Raw genomic sequence first — 24,527 nt, 5'->3', positions numbered from 1 at the left:
GCAGCAAAGCCAGCTGGGGCTGGCCACTGGCCAAGCCTTTGCTAGCCGCAGCCTGCACACCATGTAACTACTCTAAGAATAGCCCCGGTGCTCTTTTAAAAAAGCCCTCCAAAAAAAAAAGAAAAAAAAAAAAGCTTTTAGCAAAGCATTGTCTTCGTCCCTGTTGTAAAGAGGTGGAGTTTGGAGGGAATTTCCCCCCCATGAGAGTGCCCGTTGTTTTGCCTCTGCCTGCAATGAGCTATCACTAATGCTGAGAAATATTTTCGCACTTAATGTGGTGAGTCAGGGCTTAGCCATAAATTGGTCATGGGATAGAAAGGATACAGATTGTCAGTTACCCAGTGTCTAGTTTCAGCGATTTCAGAAACATGAGCAATTTCTCAACTGATGTTAATTAGACTCATAACTCTTTCTGAGATGATCTAAGGCAAGGATTAATTATAAAAGTTTCTCGGTGTTAGAACATGTTTCTTTAGTTAAAGTTTGGCATGCTTTCATTTTACGATTAGCATGAAAGAATTTTCTTCTGCTTAAAATCCCTAAATACACCATTCTATCTTGCTATGTAAATAAACATATTTATGAGTTTATCTAAACAAATCTAACTCTTAAATGGAAAAAGCACATGAAAAGCCCAAGTGCTGCCAGCCAATTCAAGGGCTCATCGAGTGGACTTGCATACTCCTTGTGGGCTTGGTTGTGTTTTGGAAGCTGTTCTTCTGGCTGGGCTTGATTTTTCACTTAAATAAAAACTCACCATGGATTATTTTCCTATTTTCATTTAAAAAATAAGTGACTTAATGAAGTGCCCTTATACACTTCTCCTTTTGTCTCTGTACCCAGGGGCTTTTTCAGGGCAGCTCTGTGGCATCTTACTGGAGATGGGGGTCCAGTGGTCCCGTGTTAAACCACCGCATGGTTTGTTGTGGCAGGCTCTCACCTCTGAGCCCGTAGCCTGAGCTTTGAGGTGCGTGCTTACTAAATCTGAATATTTTTGATGCCATGCCACCACCTTCCCAGGTGCCTCTGTACAAGAGGTAGGAGGCTCTGGATGTGAAATGACAGACAGTGGATGATGATGTGGATGACAGTCCGTCTTCACCAGAGGTGCTGCCAAGGTCAAAAATGCCTACCCCTTGTATCACAACCACCTCCATGAGGAAGAAAAGACAGGTTATAGTTGTAGATGACTCCCTTCTGAGGGGAACAGAGGGTCCGATATGCCGGCCAGACCCTTCTCTTAGGGAAGTCTGCTGCCTGCCTGGGGGCTGGGTTCAGGACATCACAAGAAACTTCCCAGCCTGGTATGGTCCTCAGACTACTACCCACTGCTGCTCTTCTGTGTGCGTGGCAATGAATCCACAACGCACAGTCCAAGGGCAATCAAAAGAGATGTCAGGGCTTTGGGACAGCTGGTAAGGGAATCTGGATTTGGTTCCGTTTCCTTAGACAATAGAAGGAAGTGGAGCTGGTTTCAATAAAATTGGATGAGCGTGAAAACAGGCAGTTCACATCAAGACTTCTAAAAGGTGAACCTAAGTAAAAATGGTCAAATGGGTATATGGAAAGCTTGGTTTGACTTGATGGTATAGATTCACAAAAGGCTAGATGCGATGTCATGTCTTCTCTCCATCTTCTCTGTTTTCTGTTCTGCTTAGTTTCCTGGGGGTAAGTTTTAGCAGATTCTCACAGCATAATATGAGAGCGTTCCCAGTTAAGAATCCCTGCACCAGTTTGGAAAATTTGGCCAAGTTTTCATTTTGTTCACTTTTTTACTTTGTAAAGCTCTTCTCTTACTGTTAAGTCACATAGCCAAATAAAGATGTCATTTTTATTTTGCATCATACTTCTGTGAGTGCTTTAAAACAGAAGAGATTAAAATCTAGTTCCTGTGACTGCTGTGTTTGAAGGTTTTTTGCTAGAAAAGTGTTGCAATAGCCTGTCCTTGAGTGCAGGTAACGTCATAGAAAATTGTTGGGGATTTTTGCTTGTAATAAATTTAGACTTAGATTCTTATCATATGTTAATTTTTTTAATAATCTGACACTACAGATCTCCCTAGTTTTATGGTCTATACTTATGACTCCTGCATTATGTATTCTGAGGATTACTTGCGAATGTAAGTTATTGAATTGATTTTATGACAGTGGCATAGAGCATGAAGCTGAGTTCACTTAAGGAAATAAAAGCGATGCAAACACAAAGCACTAAAATAGTAACAAAGTCTTTTGTGTCACGTTGGGTGGCAAACCGCAAAGGGATTTGTAATTCGGCTTTCTGCTGAAACCCTTTTGGGAAGCGATGCTCCAGCATCACTCACCCCACCCTCCAGTCCTCAGTGCCCCCAAACTTGGCCCAGTTGCCGGCGAGACAGAACGTATTGGATCCATTTTGCGTTTACAAATGGTGACAGATTAATTTGGAAAGACAGATTACAAACATGCATCATGGCCATAGTCTGAGTCCTGTAAAAGTGATGTATGGCTGGTGCAGAATGATAAAAATTCGTATCAAGGGAACAGCTTAATTAACTATTCTTGATTAAAGTAGTACAGTATGTGAATTTAATAGCTTGCCTTCAAAAGCAGAATGTGAAATCGCTTATTACTTTGGTGTATCTTGCTGGCAAATTGTGAGCTGCCAGAGGTTCTTCATGATTAATTGAGTTTAGAGGAACTTAACACTGGGGTGGGAGATACCAAATCATTATTCTGCTCTTGCTTCAAGCTCATTGCCTCATGTGAATAAAGAAGTTGCCTGAGAACAAAGTCATGGGAGTGGACTAGGAACAGGATCAATAGCTGTCAGGAAAGGGAAGGTGTATGTGGATTGCAAAACGAAGACTTCAGTTGAGTACCACCATCAGAGTGTTTGGCAGTGCAATAGTTAACATTATTGTCATTCAGACTTCCACGGTGATGGTTGATGTGTGCGTCATCATGGTTACACCTTTTACATACATCATTTTTGTCTATATCCAGTTGATATCCGGCCTAAATGTAATGGCCAGCACTTGGGCCCTGTTTGAATAATTTCTCTTTTTCAGTCCATCTCTCCAAGTTGTCAGGATAACTTTGAATCCCGCAAAGTACAGTGTTTTCTGGCTTGATGCTCTCTGGGGTTTTGGAAAGCAGTTGTAGTCTCCAATTCAGTATTACTCATCGTCCCGGTCCCTAACGAAAATCCAGCTCCAGGACAGATACCAACAAAATCTTACTTGATACGTTCCTGCATTTTAACAAATAAACTGTAAGTACTGTTAGTTTGCAACATTTTTTCCATGTAAAGATTTTCCCTAAAAACACTTTTACTACTGAATGGATATTTGCTTTAAAAGACAAGCTTAGATATTTAAACATAATTGAATTGAAGCATAGGTTGAATTAAAGCCCAAAGGTGAATTTTGGGAGCAAGTTTTATTGCTGCAGAATGAAGAGCATTGAATGCCTTCGTTATACAATGCTTCAGTATTAGTCAGAGCTCAGATTCAGTCAGTCTGGTCAATTAGCACAGACAGGTCAGTAGTGAACTTTATATGATTTCAAAATGAGCTTGAAAAAGGGTCTCCTCATCTTCTTTAAAATAATACAAAATGCCGCTTTTCATTTCTTTCAGAATCAGTACCTCCAATATATTTACACTTAAACTCACCTGAAGAACCTTCCTGATTCCAATCAAAAACAGTTTTCAGGGCTTGTTTTCACTGTAAATAGGTAAATATTCTATTTGAATGGGTGAGCATTGCTGCTTCTTGAAAGTAAGGTGGGTGAAAAACATGGATCTTACGGCAGCTATCCTGGATTTGAGTCTGGGCACCTGCACACCTGCAACTGATCCAAGATGAAGAGTAGAGTTTATTGCAAATTTTTTCCTAGTTTCTTAAGTTTGTACATGGGATCTTATCTTGACTAGATCTAGTGAAACTCTGAGCCCTCACTAAAACAGCAAAGAGGTATGGTTTCTTTGAGAGAGACTTATTCTTGCTGGTACCTTCTGCTGGGAGCAGGGCTTACCGCAACAGGTAAGCTTGCTGGAATGAATAGGACCAGCTGTGGCTGAAGATATTGTACCCTACAGTAAGTAAATATAAAGCCCAAACGTCTTAAGGGCATGCCTGTGTCAACACACTTTTCTTGGAGATATATGTATTGGAGAAGCTGCCTCTGCAGTTACACCTAATTATAAGACACCATTGTTTTGTATTTTATGAGTGCTTTGAAAAAATTAGCAAAATCCATTAATACTGTGGTCGGTGAACTCATCTGAAGTTGCCTGATGACACAGTTATTTATACACAGTGGAAAAATCGATAAACTTAATCCAAGGTAAAACTGTCTGGCACCCTGAAGGAGAAGGCTGCCTCGGTTGCTGAGGACTGGAAATCATTGCCTCATGCTAATTGAATATCATCCAGCAGTTGTGTGGCTGAATATTCCAGACTGATTTGACTCATGGAGACTGAGTATCTAAATGAAGTGTGTTTGTCATGCTGCAGTCCTACAGGCTTAAGAGCACTTGGATTCATTTGATCTGGTGCATTCCAACAATATTAAATAAGTCCATTTTTCATTGTCCTTTGCACCTTGTATTTTCCTGGCTGTGGAAGTCCAGCATCTTACTTTTTTGAAACTGAGCTGTGATACGACAAATATTTCTGGCCAGTATTTCTAGCTCTGGCAGGGCTTGAAGAATTCTTGGCTGGCTTTTACAGTAGGCTGAGAGCTTACACCAAATATAACAAGAGGCAAAGTACAGCGCGTAGAATTAAATGTTACTTGTTATTATATTATTTTTCTTGTCTTGAAATTATTCACTATATTCTGCATTTTGTGATAAAGAGCCATTCTAAAATGTTATAATCAATACTTAGATGTTAAATAATTTTAAACAAAACATCTGAAAGATCCTTTTCTCTTTCATCAAGATAATTACGCTGTGAAATTTTCTTTCATAATTCATTTGGGAAGTCCAGTTTATTGAACATTTGGGAGGTAGGACTTACTCATCTGTGGTTTCTCCCCTGGAATCTTCTTTGCAGCCATGTCAATGGACACTATAATCACACAAAGACACAAGTTGCATAGTTTGAAGTCTTTGCAAAGGTACCTCATGGGTAGGAGAAAAGGCAAGGAGAAGGCTATCATGTGAATGCAAAGCCGTGAATCCACTATAGTAGAGACATCTTTGTTCCTGCTTGCTGTAGCATTTGTATGTAAGTAGATAAAGTCTGACAAGGGAAGAGTAGGAACAGAGGGGGACAGCTCATGGTGCACAGCTTTCCAAAGAGGCGAGCTTTGAGGTGGAAACCAAGAGAGGGGGAAAGTTTTCTCCCTGGTGCTTTGGCTTTGGCACTCGGCAGGCTGCACAGCCATTTGAATCAATTGGTGCTAATGGACCTTGCAAAAAAGACTTAAAGTTTTATTTTCAGACAGATCAGTGAGTTAACAGGACTCCTGTCAGCGCCAGACAAGTCCTAGTCCTGGCAGAGGGAGCATATCAAAAGTGTATGGCTAGGACCTCAGTCAAATGATCTCTGCCAGTTTTAGTGGCCGACCTCAGACAAACGGCCCATAAATTGACTGTGAAACTGCATTCTTAATGAGAGAGGGACCTACCAAGAGGTAAATAAATACCTTTCAAATATTCTCTGAACATATATTGAGTTATTAAAGTTGACCAGAGTTTCTGATCAGACCAGGACAGCATGTGCTGAATATCTATGAAGGTGGCTGTGCAGCTCCTCTGCGTCCCTTGGGGGATCTGAGAGACCAGAAGCCGCCCTCCCAGCAAGCTTGCAACAGCGTGGCTAATATTAATTGAAACTGATTTTAAGCTCCAGGAATTTGGGGCTTATATTTAACTCCGAATTTTGAGGATCAGGAGGAGACCACCTACCTAATCATCGAAGTGTTTGTCTTTCCCCCATAAGCCTTGGTAACATCCCGAGTGTTCTCTGTGCCTGCTGGCCAGTTAACGAGTTGCTTAATGTGCCATTTCAGAAGTGAGCAGGCAGGGCAGATAGCTGGTCCGAGGTTGGTGTACTCACAGGTGGCTCACTTGGCACTGTATGAGCAGCAGGAAAGTACGTGGATGGGCTGGAGAAGAGAGACCATGGGCGCAGGAGCGCACAGGTCTCATGCAGGTACCTGTAAGCAGTGCACGGCCAGGCCGTTGCGTTTGCGGAGGCAAAGGAGCAAGCCCCATACATAGTAGCAGAAAGGCTTTAATGGTCCTAGAGCATTAGTAGGATGGTGCAGCATTACTACCTGCGTATTTATAGCTGCAAGTTTAGGGCGATGTGTGACTGCCTGTGTTCTGTTTGGAAGAAACGAGTAGAGGAGTCGTGGCTGTAAAGAGTGTATTTCCTTCTGCTCATTTCACTCTGTTGATCGCTGCTGGTTTGCTGGTTTAAGAGAGGTTTAAACATAATAAAATCATAGAATCATAGAATAGTTTGGGTTGGAAGGGACCTTTAAAGGTCAGCTAGTCCAATCCCCCCCTGCAATGAGCTGGGACATCTTCAACTAGACCAGGTAGCTCAGAGCCGCATCCAGCCTGACCTTGAATGTTTCCAGGGATGGGGCATCTACCACCTCTGTGGGCAACCTGGGCCAGTGTCTCACCACCCTCACTGTAAAAAATTTCTTCCTTCTATCTAGTCTGAATCTACCATCTTTTTGTTTAAAACCATTATCCCTTGTCCTGTCACAACAGGCCTTGCTAAAACATTTGTCACTGTGTTCCTTACAAGCCCCCTTTACTGAAAGGCCTCAGTGAGATCTCCCCGGAGCCTTCTCCAGGCCAAACAACTCCCAACTGTCTCAGCCTGTCCTCATAGGAGAGGTGTTCCATGTTTTCCGCATCTGCTGTTTGCCCTTCCTTTCTCCAGTAGAGGTTATTTTATCATTCTACCTGTATGTGGCACAGGCTTCTTGATTTTACTTCCATGCTGTTCCAGTGGCTGGTTGCTTGCCCTTCTTCTCCATCGGCTTTCTTTCCCTGCATGCCTTACCCAGCTGTTAAAAACGTACACAGCAGTATTGCAAAGAGTCCTTCCAGCATGAAGTCTTTCGTTGTCATCATGATGTTTAATAGCTGCAAAATTAGTCTTCAGCACGCATGGTCTGCTGGAAGAGTTGTGCAGACCATGATTCAGGAGCGCAGCGTTACGGGGATGTGCACCATTGACCTAAGGGGTATTTAGGCCTCTGTGAGATGAAATGAGCCCTTAAGTGCTTTACAGATCCAGGAACAAAGTGTGCCCTGGCTGAAGTTTACATCAGGAAAACTGTTAACAATGAATTTAAGCACATCACGTCCCATCCTGTAGCCTCGGTGATGTGGGAGGTTGTGCTTTCCATGAAAAGTCAGGGAACAAGAGCAGTTCTGCATTTCACTGGCAGCGAAAAAAGTGGTCCTGACATGTGGTTCATGCCTCAATTTGTTTCAAGACTGCTTTTACAATCCTTCAGGTTGAGAAGTTTTGGGTAAACATTGTCAGATTTGTCTGCTAAGCACCAAGCGGTCTTTCCAGTTGTCTTTGTAGAAGTTACACAGTCTATTTGTTGGTGTTCCTGGTAGAGCTGGTAAGCCTGCTTGAAGGTCAAGTGTGCTCCTTGCTAGGTCTTGATGTTTTGGGTCTTGCTAGGTCTTTAGTCTGTTCTTCCAAAATGTAGGCTAGAGACAGGCCAAGGAAGGAACAGATATCATGGGTCTCTGCTATGGGCTGTTCAAAAGTTGAAAGTTTTGACAGAACAAAAGCCCTAACCTGGTCTTTGGTTGAACATAGGTATAGGATCTGCAGAGAGCCCTGATCGCCATGTCTCTGCTGCTCTTCCTTTTGCTAGAGAGTTGAACAAGTGAGAAATATGAATCACAGCTTTCTGATTTTTATTTCAGAATAGATTTTATTTGTTAATGTTCTCAGTAGCAATCAGGGAAGATTATTGGCCCGTTGCAGCTGCTGTGCTTTTATGTGGCTCATAGTGTTATAAAAAGGCAGAGGGATTATGGGGCTTTGGTGACTTTAGTAAAATCTATTTTTGCTGTTAGGATCATTGATGTGGTATATGGTTTGAATTAAAGTTCTCATTATCACATTAAGATTAAACAAGGAGTTAATTAAATGTAGGGAAGTAATTGAATGCTAATATTGTAACATTGCAGTGAAAAATGAGGCAGTATTTCCATATTAACCTCCAGTTTTCTCCTCATCATAAGTACCATGCCATGAACGTGCACCAGAGTATGCTTCTGACTCAGGCAGAAAGCTTTTGTGGTTGGCGATGCTTCATCTCTTGGTAGTTATATGCTGGTCCGTCGCCTTCTGAACATTCCTACAATGGGACAACCCTATTCAATTTTAGAGGTGCTTTTCTTATCTTTGCACTCACCTGACTTGAAAAGAAAATAGAGCGTGTGTTAAAACTTGGCATCTGCAAATGGCTGGAAATGATTTTGCACACTTGAAAGCTGGTTTTGATTAGAAATGGCAAAATTGAAATGACTTAAGAATGCCTGTTTTGCTTGTTGCATGTGATTTTTATTAATTTAGGAAGACTTGTTGGACTGTGAGTCATGTAACATGCGTATAATTTACTTTCTGATAATTCTCTTAGCACCAAATAATTATTTTATTAAATAATCGAAGATCTGAGGCAGGAAGAGAGATCATCCCCACCAGCTTTTTGGCTTGAGAGAGATTTTGAGTGTAGTACCACAAATTTGATGTGCCCATTAGAGAAGGTGAGCTCAGCTTATTTCTCCTTCAGCATTTATTTGCCTCAGGTTTTTTGAAGTGTGAATGCACAGGGTACAGATGTCCCCTGTATATGTGCTAATAAGACATGAAGGTATTTCAGTGGCCAACGGTGATTTACAGTAACAAAATGAGTACATTCAGAGAGATTTGAAATGGAGCTGCCTCTGGTTTTGGAGGAGCTGGGTGCTCTCATCCCCAAATACGTGATCTAACCTGCTTTTCAAAATAAATGTGCTTTCCTTTTTTTTTAGGGAAACCTCAAGAGTAAAAATACTTGATAGAGCCCCATGCAGCCTGCGTCTGTTTGCTTGCCAGCCTCAGATAGGGCTGCTGCAGGCAGAGGGATGCCATCTACGAGTACAGTAGGTTAATCTCGCTGGTTTGAGGTACCACATTAAAAACAGGAGCTTCTTTTGCTCTTAAATATGGCAATTCATGTGATACATCCTGACTTCAGCGAGGCTTTAAATACTGTAACCAAAATTGGAAGCATGCTCTGTAGGAAAGATGTAGGCAGATGGGAAAGAGCCCAGAGGGGAGTGACAAGAATAGGAGGTTTAGCAAACGTAAGCTGTAATGGAAGATGGAAGGAATTGATTTGTTTAGCCTAAAAATACAGAAGGAAATGCAAGTCACCCACTATATAAAAGGTTACTTTAAAAGGCATGACAATCGGTTTTTCTCCATGACCACTGAGAGATGCAAGAAGACATCAGGCAAGAATTTAAGCCAGGTAGTAGGATAAACGTTTGAACTTTTAGCGAAGTGGCAAAATGAAAGACAGGCTGTTGAGAAAACCTGCAGGGTGGGAGTTTGGAGAACAGGTTGGACAGAAATCTGTTGAAGTGGTTTGGATACGTGCCCTCAGGTGATGCAATTAGGTGATATTTTGAAATATCTTCCTTTAGTGGCTGTTGATACCATGTGATGCTTTCCAAGGCTAATCTTGTAGGGTTTCACGGTGCTATTTCACATTCTGATCAAGGAGCCATTGAAATTTTGTGGGTGAGTGAAGGATCCATCCCTGGCTGGCTTCATCTTCCACAGCATAGGAGACCTCCTCTCCTGCTGCCAGTCCCTCCCAGGGGAGCACACGCCGTACCCCGATGGTGGCCTGTCTCATGGCCGTGCCACTGCCAGGGCTGGCATTTGCCTGTAGGTTTCCTGTTTTCTGGTAAAGGAAGGCAGAGCGCTTTTTGAGTCTTTTCCAGCTCTTCTCCACCTATGAGGGGTGGTTTGGGGAAGAGGTGGTGTAGAAGGTGACATGACGGCCGCATTAAAATCAGAGCACACAGTAAAAGGCATATAAGGCACACAGTCATTTTGGGACTCTTAAATATGGACATTTTAAATGTCGGACAGCAGTATGTCCAGCCTGTGATTGGATTTTAAGCTAGTTCTTCACTCAGTATTGGCTTGAATATCTCCCTCTAATCTGCAGCATCTTGAGCATCCAAAGCTATTTTTATACATCCTTGATGGAATATATTTACTTATTGGTGCCCCTTTTTGCCATCACTGAGGAGACATGCTTATTTCTCTGCTCTTTTTCCAAGGAAACTTAGAGGAGATAAACACTTAACCTACCTTCCATTACTGATTTAAATGGCTCATGAAATTTTTAAACCATTTATGATTGTCTTTCATTCTGATGTATATCATATCTATTCTCAGTATTGCTCTCAAATAAATTTGTTTGAAGAATCCAGACAAAATCCATTCTTGTATATCTGAGGACTGGAAACTCAGTAAATGAGCACGCTGCTGTATTCTTTGTGAAACAATAGTTATTTTTTCTAGTATTCAAAAATAACAGCTAACCAAAACAATGAAAAGACAGTATGAAATACATAAATCAGATTCAAGGTTCCTCCTGCAGCCATAAATTTTCTCATGTGTGTTATAGTACTTACATCATATTTAATAATATTCAAACTATTATATTCTTTAAAACGTACATTTTACGCACGCTCGCTGAAATTTGCCGTGTAGCAAGAACTATAACTTCATACTCTCAGGTCTTAAATCTTACGCCTTCTGCAAATTTGAGAATTAATGCAAATAAAACAGACATTGAGAGAAGCAGAATACAGACATTGAAAATATCTTCCAGCAGTGGCATTTACATAATTGCAATCTACCAAAAATCTAAAAATTTGAGCCTTGGACAGTTCTGGGAGAATGAGGGCTGATTGTAAGTAATTCTTGCTGGTTTGGAGCATGCATTAGTATGCTTTTTCCCTTATCAGCCGTGCAGCTCCGCAAGTGGGAAGTGCAGTTAGCCAGGGGTGTCCCTCTGCACGAGCACACCATGTGCGGCCTGTGACGTTCCCCGCGCTTGGAGATGTGCCCCATGATGGCAGCCTGTGGGGACTGGAGGCATATTGTGGGAATAACGGGTGTGAGAATGCCTGTCTGTGAGCGGGACACAAGGAGATAGTTGTATTTACGCCGTTGCTTTGTACGTGAGACTCATCCCTATAGGCTGTTAATGCCCAAAACCTTCCCATTGCAAATACACTTGTATTGATGAGTAGCGCCACTCTCAGTTTTCTCTCATCTCACTTTTTAGGATTCCCTCCTTCAGAATTTCTTGCTACCGTTTTATTCTGCTTATATTTGGCTCAACTGTGTCTTTTCATTTACACCATATTTTCTAATTACTTCAGTTTTTTCTCTTCTCTTAATTGTAAACAACAAACTCAGAAGGACTTTTTCTTTCACTGCTTTCATTTGTTGTTCCATCCTTTGTAAATCTCAGGTTCAAACAAGAGGGAAAAAGTATCTTGTGTGTATCCTGCAAAATCCCCTGTTACGGCTGGGTTATTGGGACACTCTCATTGTCTTGACACCTGGGAGGACCTCAGTGTACTTTATGGAACGGCTTGGTTGTAATAAGAAATGTGTAATAGACATAGACTACTCAAACTTGCAATTTGCAGATAAAAGCCAGCGACCAGTATAACTGCAGACTCTACAAGAGGAGACACCATCAATGTGCTCTTGTTTTGCAGATGGAGGGAACCAGGTGTTATTTTTATCACCTCCTGCAAGCGGCTGTTTGATGGTCACCATCTTTTTAATGGTCCCAGTCTAAAATGTAACCCGGATTTTAGTATGAAGGCATTGAGGTAGCGCCGGTGCACATGGGGACATTCAGATCTGTGTTGGTCATCAGTCTTGCTTGGTTTTGATGGTGCAGGAAGATCTCAGGCTTTGCTTGCATGTGCCTGATATGGAGGCATCTCTTGGGGAACTGATTTTCCAAAGGACAGGTGTAGAGCACGTTCCACAAACCAGCTGAAAAAGTTCAGTTTTACCTTTAGAAAACCAGCATTCCAAAAATCACTACACTTGCTGAAATTTTAAGACCAGCTATTTAAAAAGCCACAAAACAGGGCACGTCTCGTTCTCTAGGTGTGTTCTCTCGTATATGTCGGAAGGGCATAAAGCTCTTCAAAACTATCCAAAGAAAAAGCTCTGCAGAAACTGTAGTAGCAAATAACATGCTCACCGTTCCAGCAAAGTACCGTCTTGAAGCAAAAACTAATGGATGCATGCCATGCTGCACACAGGCTGCGTAATGCTCCACGTTACTCTTCAGACTGTCTACACCCTTTATTCCTGGCTATAAATGTTTTACAGACTTCATGCAGTGCTGTTGTTTCACGCTTAATGCCAGCACTTTCCATGTTATTACACTTGGTGGAAAACGGCCTTCAGGAGACACGCATGAAAAACTTGAGAGCATGAGTAATATATACATTTACTATAAATAATTATATTTCAGTAAAAGCCTGGTGGAGAGTGAGTAATTGATGACACAGGCTTTATTAAGAAGAAAGTTAATTTTTGAGACAGGTTTTGTTATCCAGGGTGCTGTACAATCCAGGAGAGCGATACACCTGCAAAAGATAAAGGTTTGTTGTGCTTTTTATTGCCAAGTGCCCTAAAACCTCTGACTTAAGAGTCTTAAGAGTCAGTCTAGTCATGTAAGTTATCAATAATGCAGTTTTTAACTTCTACCCATCTATTTTTTATTTGCCAGTAAAACTTTCAACCACTCTGATGTACCAAAGCCATTAAAGATCTGGTATATTAATGAGAGTTGGGGAGAAGGTCTCCTTTCTGCCCACGGCATTTTATTTGCAGTATTTCTGGGTATCTTTCAATGTAAGCAAGTATTCTTCATGCCCTCAAGCAATCCGAGGTCACCTTAGTTTCTGGTGTATATGACTGTAAGGGACAGTTTTCAGCCTCTTGCAGAGTTGTTTTTACAGAGGATGTTCCTTGACTTCATTTTGCAAATTACTTCCTGCTGGAAACCTTGCAAACCCTGCGTTTCACAGGGAATGGGATCGCGAGCAGGATGGGAAGCAGAGGGTTTCATTGCATGGATAAGTAAGACTTTTGCTGAAGGAGCAAGATAGTTGCATTTCAAATGTGAAATTTTGTTCAGCGCCGGTTGTTTTGGCTTTATTTACGTCTGTGATGTTCATTTTCTTATCCTGGCTGACCTTTTGGAGTACCACAGAGGCTGAAGGAACCGGAAAACCCTGATGTTTAGGGCAGTATAAACCTTGTATTTCAGAATGGAGGCGTTTTTCAAGGGATCCCACTTCTTGTTTTCTGTAGTGGACACCCTGAAGTTTAGCAGTCTATCTGCAACAAAGAACTTTGAGATAGAAATAAACATTTTTCTGGACCTTGGTGTGACAAGGTGTATAGAGAGGAGAGGATTCAAATGTCTGATCCCTGTGGAGGGGTGATAAAACGGCAGAACTGTGAGCAAGGTGCAGGTGACCTCTATCGCTAGAGGTTTTATTGGTTGTACTTATGTATCATTTATGTTCCTTGTTTGTAATTTCATCTGTTTACCTGCCTTAATATCCCATCTTTGTGCCAGCTGCTCCGATGTCTAGATTTCAGTTCATCTACAGCTTTCCTGGTATTTGGTTACTTGACAGAATTAATTGGAATTACCGTCACCAATTAGTCTAGACTTTCTAATATTCACTGGGAGGGAGAAGGAGCTGAAAAGCTGATGCGGAAGTTAAAAAAAATTGTAGATACTAGATATAGTAAATATTAATGCCCTTTGAAAACCCTTTAGCGGTAGTGGTGGGAATTTCCCCTCTTTTTTTTTTTTTTTTTTTTTTCCCCTGCTCTTTAATGGCATTCTTCATCGAAGCTCAAAGACTTTGGCTGAGGGCGAACTATATTTAGATACTGCAAGAGAGGTCCTGCGGCTCTCTCCAGAGGGAGCTTTTTCCTTCTTCTTCCTTTTTTTTTTTTTTTTTAGTTTCTTTTTTCCCCAACTTTACGCTTCTGTTGGATTTTTTTCAGATTTTTCAGATATTTTGAGATCCTACAGCTTGAGTTGAGTGTAGTGGGCACGTTAGGTGTTCTTCTAATAATCCTTCCCCTGCCTCCCCCTCAGTTTTTAACATCTCAAAGGCATTTAAAAAAGCAACTAGAAATCAGTAATTGCACCAGTTCATCTTTCTTTCAGCCAAATATGCAAACAGCTGATCCAAGAAAAAGAAGCAGGCCAAGTGGCAACCTGAATAGGAGGAAGCAGGTGACCTCAGATTAGATGTCCTTGGAGGGGGAGCTCAATATCAGAGAGCCAGCGGGGCAAGAACTGAAATGGGGCCAAACCTACGCACAGGGCAAGTTTGTTCCCCTGGCTCCAGCCAGTGCCCCACACTGCAAGGATGTGGTTTGCTTACTCCCTTGGAGGGGTAAATTAGGGTCCATTTAAACTGCTCTAGAGTTTGTAGCATGTTCTCAGCTAGTACCTGTTTTCTTTTTCCTCAGTCTCCAAATTCATCCAGTTCCTTGTAATCCATACTCTTCTGTAGCATCATTTTGTTATTCTCACTCGCACTTGCCCTGAATTTCTATGTTGGCTTCTTTGGTGGATTATCTAAGCCTGGTGAAGGATCTCCATGGTTGGATTTACTCTGTACAGGCACAACAAGCATTTCTCTTTTGTGTTTTGAATGCCTGGCTCAAAGCTACCTTGTACTCAGTTGAAAGACCCTTACTGACTTTAGGCCAGATCTTGCTGAGCAAGATGCATAGTGTATGCGTGCATGTATGTATGACTTATTTTGGAAAGGTAGAAGGTCCTTCTCATGACTGTGATGGTAACGTCTTTCTTTGGTGTCTTCTTACCATGAGCATCTATTTCTTTGTCTCTCTTTGCATGTATGCCATGAAGGTTAAAGTCATTACTAAGCCCTGGCTTTAGGGTCTGGTGTATATTTTGGCACGGATGTGCATCTAGAGCACTCTGTCCAGTGATTGGTGTGTGCAACCCAAGCCCGCACAGGCACCCACCTCCACCATCAGATGAGTCCGTGATTTTCATCATGCCTCATGCACAGGATCCCAAGAGGAGGAGGAGGAGGAGGAGGGTGGGCTCTGTGTGTTACCACTGTCCAATGCTCACACTCCGTACCATGCCCTGCCTCATCACCAAGTGTGCCCTAGACCCCATATACGCATTATGGCAGGGATAGCGTGATTCTTCTGATGAAACTGGATCCAAGACTCGTTTTCTTTGACCAGCATCTGAGATTTTTCAATGCTCCATTTGCCCCTTCATTATAAAGTTACCCTAAATAAGGTAGTTTAGGTGGTAGTTAAGGTGGTTTTGCTTCCAGGTAGCTAGAGAAAGAAGAAAGAGGCTCTCTTCCTGCCAAATAATAATTCAAAAAAATAAATGCTCATGTATGTATAAAGCAAGGAAACTTGAGTAAAATCTCATAGGTCAGTACTTCTCCCTTGTTCACCCTGATGCATCAAAACAGTCCATGTAGAAATATTACTACCTGAGGCTGGTCCCCATTACTGGGGGAGGTAAAGAGTGCTGAGCTGGCATATTGGAATTTTACATCTCATCTTTCATGCCATTTTGAGCTGATGCATTTGGTTTCCTTCTTTCAAATATGATTTTTTTAAAGAGTAGTTTATGGTATAAAAAAGAAAATAAGTACTTCATTTTTCCCCTAAATGATTTTAATGATCAATTACGTGGCTCCAGAAAGCAGTTTGAAAGGCGCTGTGGGCTCCTTTGAAGAAAAGTGTCATCTTGATATAAATCAGGAATATTATTTTATAAATGTTTGAATAGCTATAAACTACCAATATTGAGTAAAATGTGATCACTGTCTGGAGAGACCATTGATGGTTTCTATCAACTTAAATATATTTTAGTACCAAATCTAGAGCCACAATCTTGTAAATGATACCAATTTGGGGGAATGTGCCACTTTTCAAACATCGGTGGCGCCAAGATACTGTTGCAAGTTGGATACTTCAGCCTTTTCCAAATTAAACAAAAAACAGCCTTTAAACTAAGAACCCCATTTTACTCACACTAGTTTTTACTGTCTTGGGGGGGGTGTGTCCCCATTTGGTTGTGCATTTGTTTAATGATTGTAACTTTAGTGGAAAAACAATTAAAGGTCAAAATGTGACTGTAAGTTAATGAAAATTAGCCATTAGATTAGGTAGAAAAAATGCTGCTATCATCTTTTAATTGATTTCTTCCTGGCCAATTTAATCAATTTTTTAAAAAATGCATAAAATAATGTATAGTCTTTTTATAAAGTAAGTTAGCAGTTAGGGAAGCAGCTCTTAAAAATCATCCCTTCTCTAGTAAGCCGTGAGTGTTGAGAGAGTTGAGAAGAAGCGCTATTAGCAACGTACCTGAGTCCATCTGTGGCCATCTTACAAAGAAGCAAAATACTTCAAATTAAGTTCATATGTCTCTAGAAAAGGGTTTGTAAGAGGAGAAGCATCAAGGGAAATGTTGACAGATATTTAATTATAATGGCAGTAGTGGCTGTTGCTGTGTTAATAGCATCTGGCAGCAGAGTCACCGCCATCTGTTAGTGCCCTGAAACTCAGATACAGTGCATCCTTTATGGAGGAATTAACAATAATTAACGAGTCTATCAAATGAAATCACCTTGATTGGATGACAGTTTTACCTTGATAATGATTAACTGCAAAATAATGGGGAGTAAAATGTCCGCCGTTCTCCTTTTTACTATAGACAAGCTAATGCCGCTCTCCAGGTACGGCATCCCAGAGGGTTTGCTTTTAAGCATGTGGAGTGAGACATCGTTTAGTGCATCTCTGTTAAATAATCCTTATAAGCAGAGCTAGACCAAAACCCAACTTTGGCATCTTAATTTCTGTTTGCAACAGATTAGTACACTAAAACCAGTTGCAGTTCTCTTGAGACGTGGTAACTTATTTAATGTTAAATAAAGGAGCAAATGAGGTTAGCCTGACAGAAGTGACCCTTCGGCCAAAGTCTAGCCAGTCTGGAAGAGCAATCTGACTGTGCTAAAGCATCGCGGGTTTCTTCGTAAGCTCAACGTTAGGATCCAAACTGTTAATTTCTGATAAATCGGTTTGTCTTCAAAATGATGGGGGACAAATATTCTATTTGTATTTGGAAGAATTATCTTTTAATATCTATTTTTATCAAAGCCAGTATTTTGGTCAATGTAATGAAATATCACTGCTGAAAATAATAGCTATAAACAGAGCAACGAGCCAATTCAAGGCCTGGTTGGGTTTTATTTTTCTCTTAACTCCAATTTTTCTGTTTGTTCCTGCTGAGCAACAGATGGAGAAGGTGGCACACTCTGATTAAATAGAAGAATTGTAAGTAATAGGTAATTGAGGTGTGTTAATTATCAGAAGCAATAGGAGGGGAAAGAGTAAATTTTGTGATCTTGAAGTTAAGTAAACTGGAATTTTATTTCCGTCTTCCTGTGTGAGTCAGTTAATATTCTAATATTGCTGTGGGACCCTCAGAGAGAAGGCAACAGATATTTCCCTTGTGTGTTTCTGTTTGTTCCTAAGTGACAGAAGTTTCTTTAGGCTGGGGTTTGTGCTGATTCCAGCCACTGATAGAGCTGCACTGATGCCAAACCACAAGTGGAGGTGTGGAAAGCTGGGTTTGTGCTGCTGTGATTTATCACAGCTTCCGACGCAGGAGCTGTACATCAGAGCTCCCCTCCTCTTGTAATTGAGGCAGTGGATTCACAGCAGGGCTTTTGGTGGGGAAAGGTCTGTGCCTCCAGGGTTGACAGTATGCAGAGACAGAAGATAGCCTGAAATTCACCTTGTGTTGCAGTAGGTGGGCAGGAGGTGCTGCGCTGCAGAATGTACCTGCTGCTGGACCATCCAGATGTGCCATCCCAGATGTGTAGTGGGGATCATTCCCTGTTTCTGCCTCTGTGTTTTGGCAAACAAACTGGCAGAGCAGATTGAGGATAAAGGCTCACCTGGTGCATGAGGTTGGGATTTAGCTGATTTCTGGTTTGGGTGTCTTCTCCATGAGACCTATCCCTCTCTTTTTATTTTGCTGGACAGTTGTGTGAGTCGTACATCAGCTCATAGGAGTTGTATGACTATGTACATGCATGTTCACCACACACGCAACATGCATGTACATAGTCATCCCCAGTTAACACTGTTAAAATGAGAAGATGCTTTGAAAGCAAGTGGTTCCATCTGCTGCTGCTTTGGCTTGACATCATGGGCAGGCAGCGGCTGGTGTGATGTAACAAACATACCGAGATGTTTCTTAAGGCTTGGAAGAAAGGCTTGTTTCTCTCTCACGGTTATTTTCATGCAAGACACAGTTTTCTGTTTAGAAGGCTTAGAAGATACGCATTAAGCAGTGTTAAATATGCTGAGGCAGTTGATGTTTACAGCCCTTGTAGAATTATTCATTAAAATATTAACTGCTAGACAGCCTATTTTTTTTTAAATTCAATGATTTATTAGCCCTCTTAAAAATCATGTTGTGTGATTCAGACATTCAGAGGCTAAATAAGACAAAACAAAGCTACCAAAATTACCCACAAAAGCACTAATTCTTGGGTTTACATTTCTTAAATTGCCACGGGCATGACGTGCCTAAGAAATTCAGATGGATTTGTGGAGTGGGTGAGCTGTAAGATTTGACTCAGCTCTCTCCCATCTGCACCAACAGCTTTCTCCAACACGCAGCGCTGGGAGGATCTGGAAGGGGCCGTATCCTTCTCCAGGTTTTTGTGGGCAATAGATACATGTGTGCACTAAGCTTTGCTTTACGGAAACTTTTGGCATGAGGAGAAGATGTTACCTTGAAGTGCTGGCTCTCAACTAAACTCAATTTCCCTCCCCATGCCTTTTTTAAGATGTTTTTAATGGCTCTGGTCCTCTGTGGAGGACATGGTTGTGTTCTTGTCTGTGAACATAGCTGGGTTTGCTTCTTTGGGCCCCTTGCGTCCAATTTTCTGGCTGAGCAGGTCAAGTCTGCCATTAAACACTGGTGTGTTTAATGTATGCTTTCTCCCACATACAATTTTCAACATGATGCTCACGTTGCTCAAGTTGCTCACCTCTGTTCTGAGCAAGCCTACAGGTCTGGAGTGACTCTGGGGCTCTGCCTTCCCAGTGCTTTGCCTTGCTTTGTTACAGGTGCCAATTAATGTTATCATCAATAGGACTCTGAGGAGCCCAGCCGCAGCTGCACACCTCGTTTTCCATGGACCACTTGAGAGTTACTAGTCAGTGTGGTGTTTGATCACTACACGTCCAGGGCTGGATTTCACCCAGTGGCCTGGAGACAATCCCCCAGGCCACCGAGTCCGTGGCATTTAAGAATACCCACCCAGGGTCATTGCATCAATTGTGTTGCCTTTAATTTCATTTTTGATGAACTTTTCTCATTCGGTTGTGCAGGTAGAAGAGCCTGAAGCCATCAGAGTGTGACACCATGATGACAAATGCTTGTCGCGCTTTGTGTGTTTCATATATACTGATGGTCTCTCTTTTGTGTGTTTTTTGTGTGTTTCAGGAAAAAAGTGCCAGTTCAAATGTAAGACTTAAATCTAATAAAGAGATCCCAGGATTAGTACATCAACCCAGAGCAAAGTAAGTTCAATTTATTATTTTTTTTTAATAGTAATAAAAATAAACACAGGATTAAGCAGTATCTGTGAGATTCCCAATTATGGCCTAGAGAAAACCAGTTGGTGTTTCCAGCAACCCTAAAACAGTACCCAATTTAAATAAAATAGGTAAGGTCACCTGTGTCCTGGTACCAGTGACACAGCTGGGCAGCACTTGTGCTGGCATCCCTGCAGCATGCTGTCCTTTGCACAGCTAAAATGCAGGACTTAAAAATGTGTGAGATGTATCTTCCCGTGCCTTATAGGAGTACCACACTGCGTTATTTCTCAGCTTTCCATACAATTTACACGTAAACAACATTGGATATGCACTAGTGTTCTTAAGTGCTATTAGTTAAGTTCCCAGGAAGGTTTTTGCTAGCTCTTGATTTAGTTTAGCAGCTGTACTGCCTGAGATTAGGAATGGTAAACTTTGTCCGTTTAAAACAGTCAATTTGTTTCTTAAAACGAGGGTTTCGTGTAGCTGAGAGTTTCTCCATCCTTGGCTCGCAGTTCTGTGCTGTGCCCTGGCTGACATCAGTCAGCGTTACATAGGCCATGAAATACGTCACTCCTGTGACAGAGCTGGTTATTGATATTAGTAACTCGTTTCTTACCTAAATCACTGTTATATTTTAATCACTAATTAGATTGAAAATAACAGATTACATGGAGCTATATATTGGGTTCGTAACAAAGTGATAAAGCTTTGCTATTGGATTTTGAACAATAGTGGACCTGCTGTTCTTTATGCTGTGACTTCAGGGCACTTATTAACTTAAACTTGCTGCATACCAAGTGCATCGTACACAGTTTCCAGCCTAGAAACTTCAGTAATTTCCTAATGAGCTGACAGTATAATTTATCCTCCTTTCAAAAGGAAAAATCGAGTGCTTCAGATGTAATTGCAAAAAAGTTCACAGTAGGGAGGTGGAGGTTAAAATCACCCTTCAGGAAAGCTGTACTTCATTATTATGGCTTGGTCCTTCCCAGCCGGGTCAGATATGTATTTAAGATGCTCTAACAGGAGGCTAATCAGCCTGGGCTAAAAAAGGGTCATTTCTTTTGACGGATCATCTCTTGTAGTGTGTTCATCTGTTCTGGTGCGTGGGGTTGGGCTGTCCATTCTTTCATCAAACTCTGATTTTAAAAGTCCCCACAGAAATCAGAACTGACCTTCATTCACCAAAAAGCCTAAAGACATTGCATTGGCAGAGGTTTCTGTCAGTCCTGCAAAAATAAGGAAAATTTTCAGAGAGTTAGGAACCTAACATTGGGTTGTTGGGTGAAACCTCTGCTGTTTGCCCAAGCCCTTGCTCTTTACCCAACATAGCATTGGATTTCTGTTTATGAATTGGCTGCATGTGTTTGAGTTGCTAATCACCAAGTCAGCACATATCTGTTACCATGTGCAATTTTTTTTTAAGTTTATCATCTGAAAACCTTGCTAATTCTGACTGCAAGGCAGGGGGTGTTGGCATTATGTGGAAAAGGGCAACTCGGCTAAAAGAGCAGAAATTAATAGATAAATCATTAGACACATCTTGTAGGACCGTTCCTGTAGAAGTGTTACTTCAAAACAAAACATGGACCATGTTCCAAGTTATAAGTTCATGTACATTGAAGGGAGCTTTAAAATGTCAGCTGTAAAAGTAAGATTGAGGGCGCTTCTCTTTTGTAGGAGGATTTAGAAACTGGACCTATGATGTTGCAAAGGCAAGAATAAGTTTCTAGTGCTTCTCTACTCAGAAAGGGCTGTACTGCCTTAAAGCCCCACCCCGAGAGACCTGAATATGCATGTGACAGGGTCCGCTGACCCAAAGAAGCATTTTTTTTCTCCATCTCAGGTGGAAGTGGGAACCTGAGGGACAGGCAGACAGCTGGGGACAAAAACACCCACAGTCACTGAAAGGTGAATTGTTCCCTTTCCTGACTTACCAGCTTTAGGTTTTAATGGCATTTCTGAGACCTTCTCTTCTGAACTGAGCCTTCATTTATGTCCAGCATAAGCAAATCATTGTATACGTTCATCCTGATAGCAAGTGAAGTATGAATGCTAAGCTTTGTAGGAAAGTGCAGTGTGTTGTTGGACACTTGGGCAAAGTATTAACTCATTACAGCTGAAGGGATCACAGCGCGGAAGAGGAGCCTGGGGTGGGAATTCAGCAAGCTGAACCAGCTTTTAGTGTTGGAGAAAATCTCCAAGAGCTGTGTGTCCTTCTAACTGTTTGGCATTGCTGTTAACGCTGGCACCAGTCTCCCATCCTTCCTTTTTCGCATCCTTTTTTGTCCCGCTTTGAGTTTCTGGCACATTTCTCCAGCCCCAGTGGGCCCAGGCACTCCTTCCTGCTGTGGGTCCAGAGGATGCTCCAGTTCTACCTCCCCTGAGGGATATCACTATTTCAGGAAGGAGGCTCTTACCACCCCCTGACATAACTAAAGCAGACACACCCCAAGTACCGTCTGCCATGCATCCTCCTCTTTGTCTCCTCATCCTCTCCTTTGTGTCCCACCTTCCTGGATTTTTAGTTTGCAGATCCCCCTTGGGGAAGGGCATGTTGTGCCACCATCAGCGTCTTACAGACAACAAGTAAGAGTCTTTTCCAGCCCTCTTCACTAATGCAAAATCGTATCACTAACTCCTCTGCCTCTTGGGGCTGCAGAGTTAACTGAAGTGAATAGTCTGCTGGATCCATTCAGGGAGCAGTAAGGACCACCCGGCTGGGAGGGGAAGGACCAGCCTGAGCTTGTAGACGTGCCTGGGTGTTGTTGGGTCCCTCGCTGTACCAAGGAAAGGTAGCAGGCTATTCAGTTTCTGCAGCCTGCCTGGAAAAGGGAATAGTCTCCTCTGGATGCACGTGGGTCCTAGGTACCATCCCAAGTGTAGCATGCATATGCAGAACCAAATGCAATAATTTTTCTGTAGGCAAAACAGAAAAAGAAAAAAAATTATTAAAAAAATTATCATTGTAGTCATTGTATGAAGTGATTTATTTTTCACAGTGGTAAAAACTTACAGCTGGGTCCCTCAGCGACTCTGAACTGCAGTATTGGTATTTAAAATGGAAGAAATCCTGTCGGTACTGATACTCTTCCTTTGCCTTTCAGCATGCACATCTCTGAAAGCCAACAAGAATTCTTCAGAATGCTTGATGAAAAAATTGAAAAGGTAAGAAACAATACAGCAAACACACGTTTTCACTCAGGGGTTGGACACACAGGTTTCTGGGCTCCCTGGGGAGGACAACTGGACCCTGTCTGTTGCAGCACTCCACATTCTCCAGTACTTGGAGAGACTCTGGTCCCAGGTACCCCTTACCGCTTGTGGGTTAGATAGTTCAAGCGTAAAGGTGACCAGAAAGGTAAAGAGGTTGCAGGAGTTATTGGAAAGAAACCTTTGTTTTGTGGAAATATCACCGGTCTAGGATAAATGGCAAATTAACTCAACACAAATGTTCAGGATATACATGGACTGTTGGATAAAGGAGAAGAGCAAAGTGGGGATTTTTGCCCTTAGTGATTTGATCTTTCATTTAATCTTGGTGAGAGACAACAGGAATCTTAATGCCAGTAGTATCTGGGATACCCTGCTTATTTCTTGCTGAATCTCTTCAAAATAGCTCCCAGCTCCAAAGGTTATGGGTTGTGTAGCTGTATGTAGGGATAACCCTGCCTCAGGACCTACGCTGAGTAAAATAATGATGCTGGAGAGGAAGTGGGTGAATGGTTCATTGCATATCTCATTGTCTTCATAGCAGCTTTCAAGTGTTTCACAAGTCTTTTAAATGAGAATCCCAGCTTTGAGCAACCTGGTCTAGCAGGAGGTGTCCCTGCCCATGGCAGGGGGCTTAAAACTAGATGATCTTTAAGATCCCTTCCAACTCTAACCATTCTGTGATTCTATGAGATAGTAGTGAATAATTGTACCACAACATAGATGGGATTCTGCGACTTGAGGAATTAAGTGGCTTTGGATCAAGTCTAGAACATAAGCCCAAAGCAAGATCTCAGCTTTTGCTTACACTCACCAGTGTACTCTTTACACTTCATATTTTGAAGTGGGGTATCTTATTTAATACTTGGTATTAACTATTTGATTTCCCAATTGGAATAAAGTAATTTGTATTCCCAAGTTGTAGTTTTGGGTTGCAGAGTTAGGAGGGAAATTTTTATGTGGATGACTGAACATTTGCCATTTTTGCCAGCGCTCTTGGTCTTAGGAGTTGGAGTGCTGCAGTGGGTTAATCTCTTATTTGTCCTAAGCAACAAATTTACTACACTGCTCTTAAAAAAACCCAACAAAACAAACAAAAAAACATTTGGTGAAAGCAAAACGTTAGATAAAGCGGAAGAGTAGAAGTGAGCAGGAGTTTGCAGATTCTTGAGAAGAGTATTTCTATACCACCGTTTCACAGGTGACAGTTAAGGTTTTACTTAACCTCTATGCATTTAAAAGTAGAATTTCTACATATCCGTAATACATCTACACGTCCTTTGAATAAATGCATTCACTCTGTAAATATTTAGATGCTTTTCTGGACATCATCACCTTCTGTAATGTCAAACACAGAATCTCCAGTGAAATGGATTTTCCAAAGGTCTATTTTATCTACAGAGCAGACCATCTGATGGCTGTATCTAATTATGAATTGAGGTTAGTTTTTGTTTTCGAGATCTGTTTTCAGGACAGTAATACCGCTCATTCACCAGCTGCCACACTGAGATGCAGTTGACCGTGTCTCCTCACTGTTTGGACCATGCTCTCAGATGCTTGCATGTGTTCTCCCCGGCTCTTG

General features: G+C 41.7%; 1 protein-coding gene across 1 annotated transcript in view; it reads left to right on the top strand.

The window, feature by feature from the left end:
* The window catches only part of C8H1orf21 (chromosome 8 C1orf21 homolog), a 118,186-nt gene that overhangs the window by 84,548 nt on the left and 9,111 nt on the right, over positions 1–24,527 (top strand). The window contains exons 4-5 of the mRNA XM_054211608.1: positions 19,638–19,714; positions 22,840–22,900. Of these exons, the coding sequence (XP_054067583.1) occupies positions 19,638–19,714; positions 22,840–22,900 (138 nt within the window). The remainder of the gene's footprint in view (positions 1–19,637; positions 19,715–22,839; positions 22,901–24,527) is intronic.

This window comes from Rissa tridactyla, chromosome 8 (genome assembly GCF_028500815.1).
Source record: "Rissa tridactyla isolate bRisTri1 chromosome 8, bRisTri1.patW.cur.20221130, whole genome shotgun sequence".
In the NCBI taxonomy this organism is placed as follows: Eukaryota; Metazoa; Chordata; class Aves; order Charadriiformes; family Laridae; genus Rissa; species Rissa tridactyla.
This window is presented reverse-complemented; position numbering and strand designations above follow the sequence as displayed.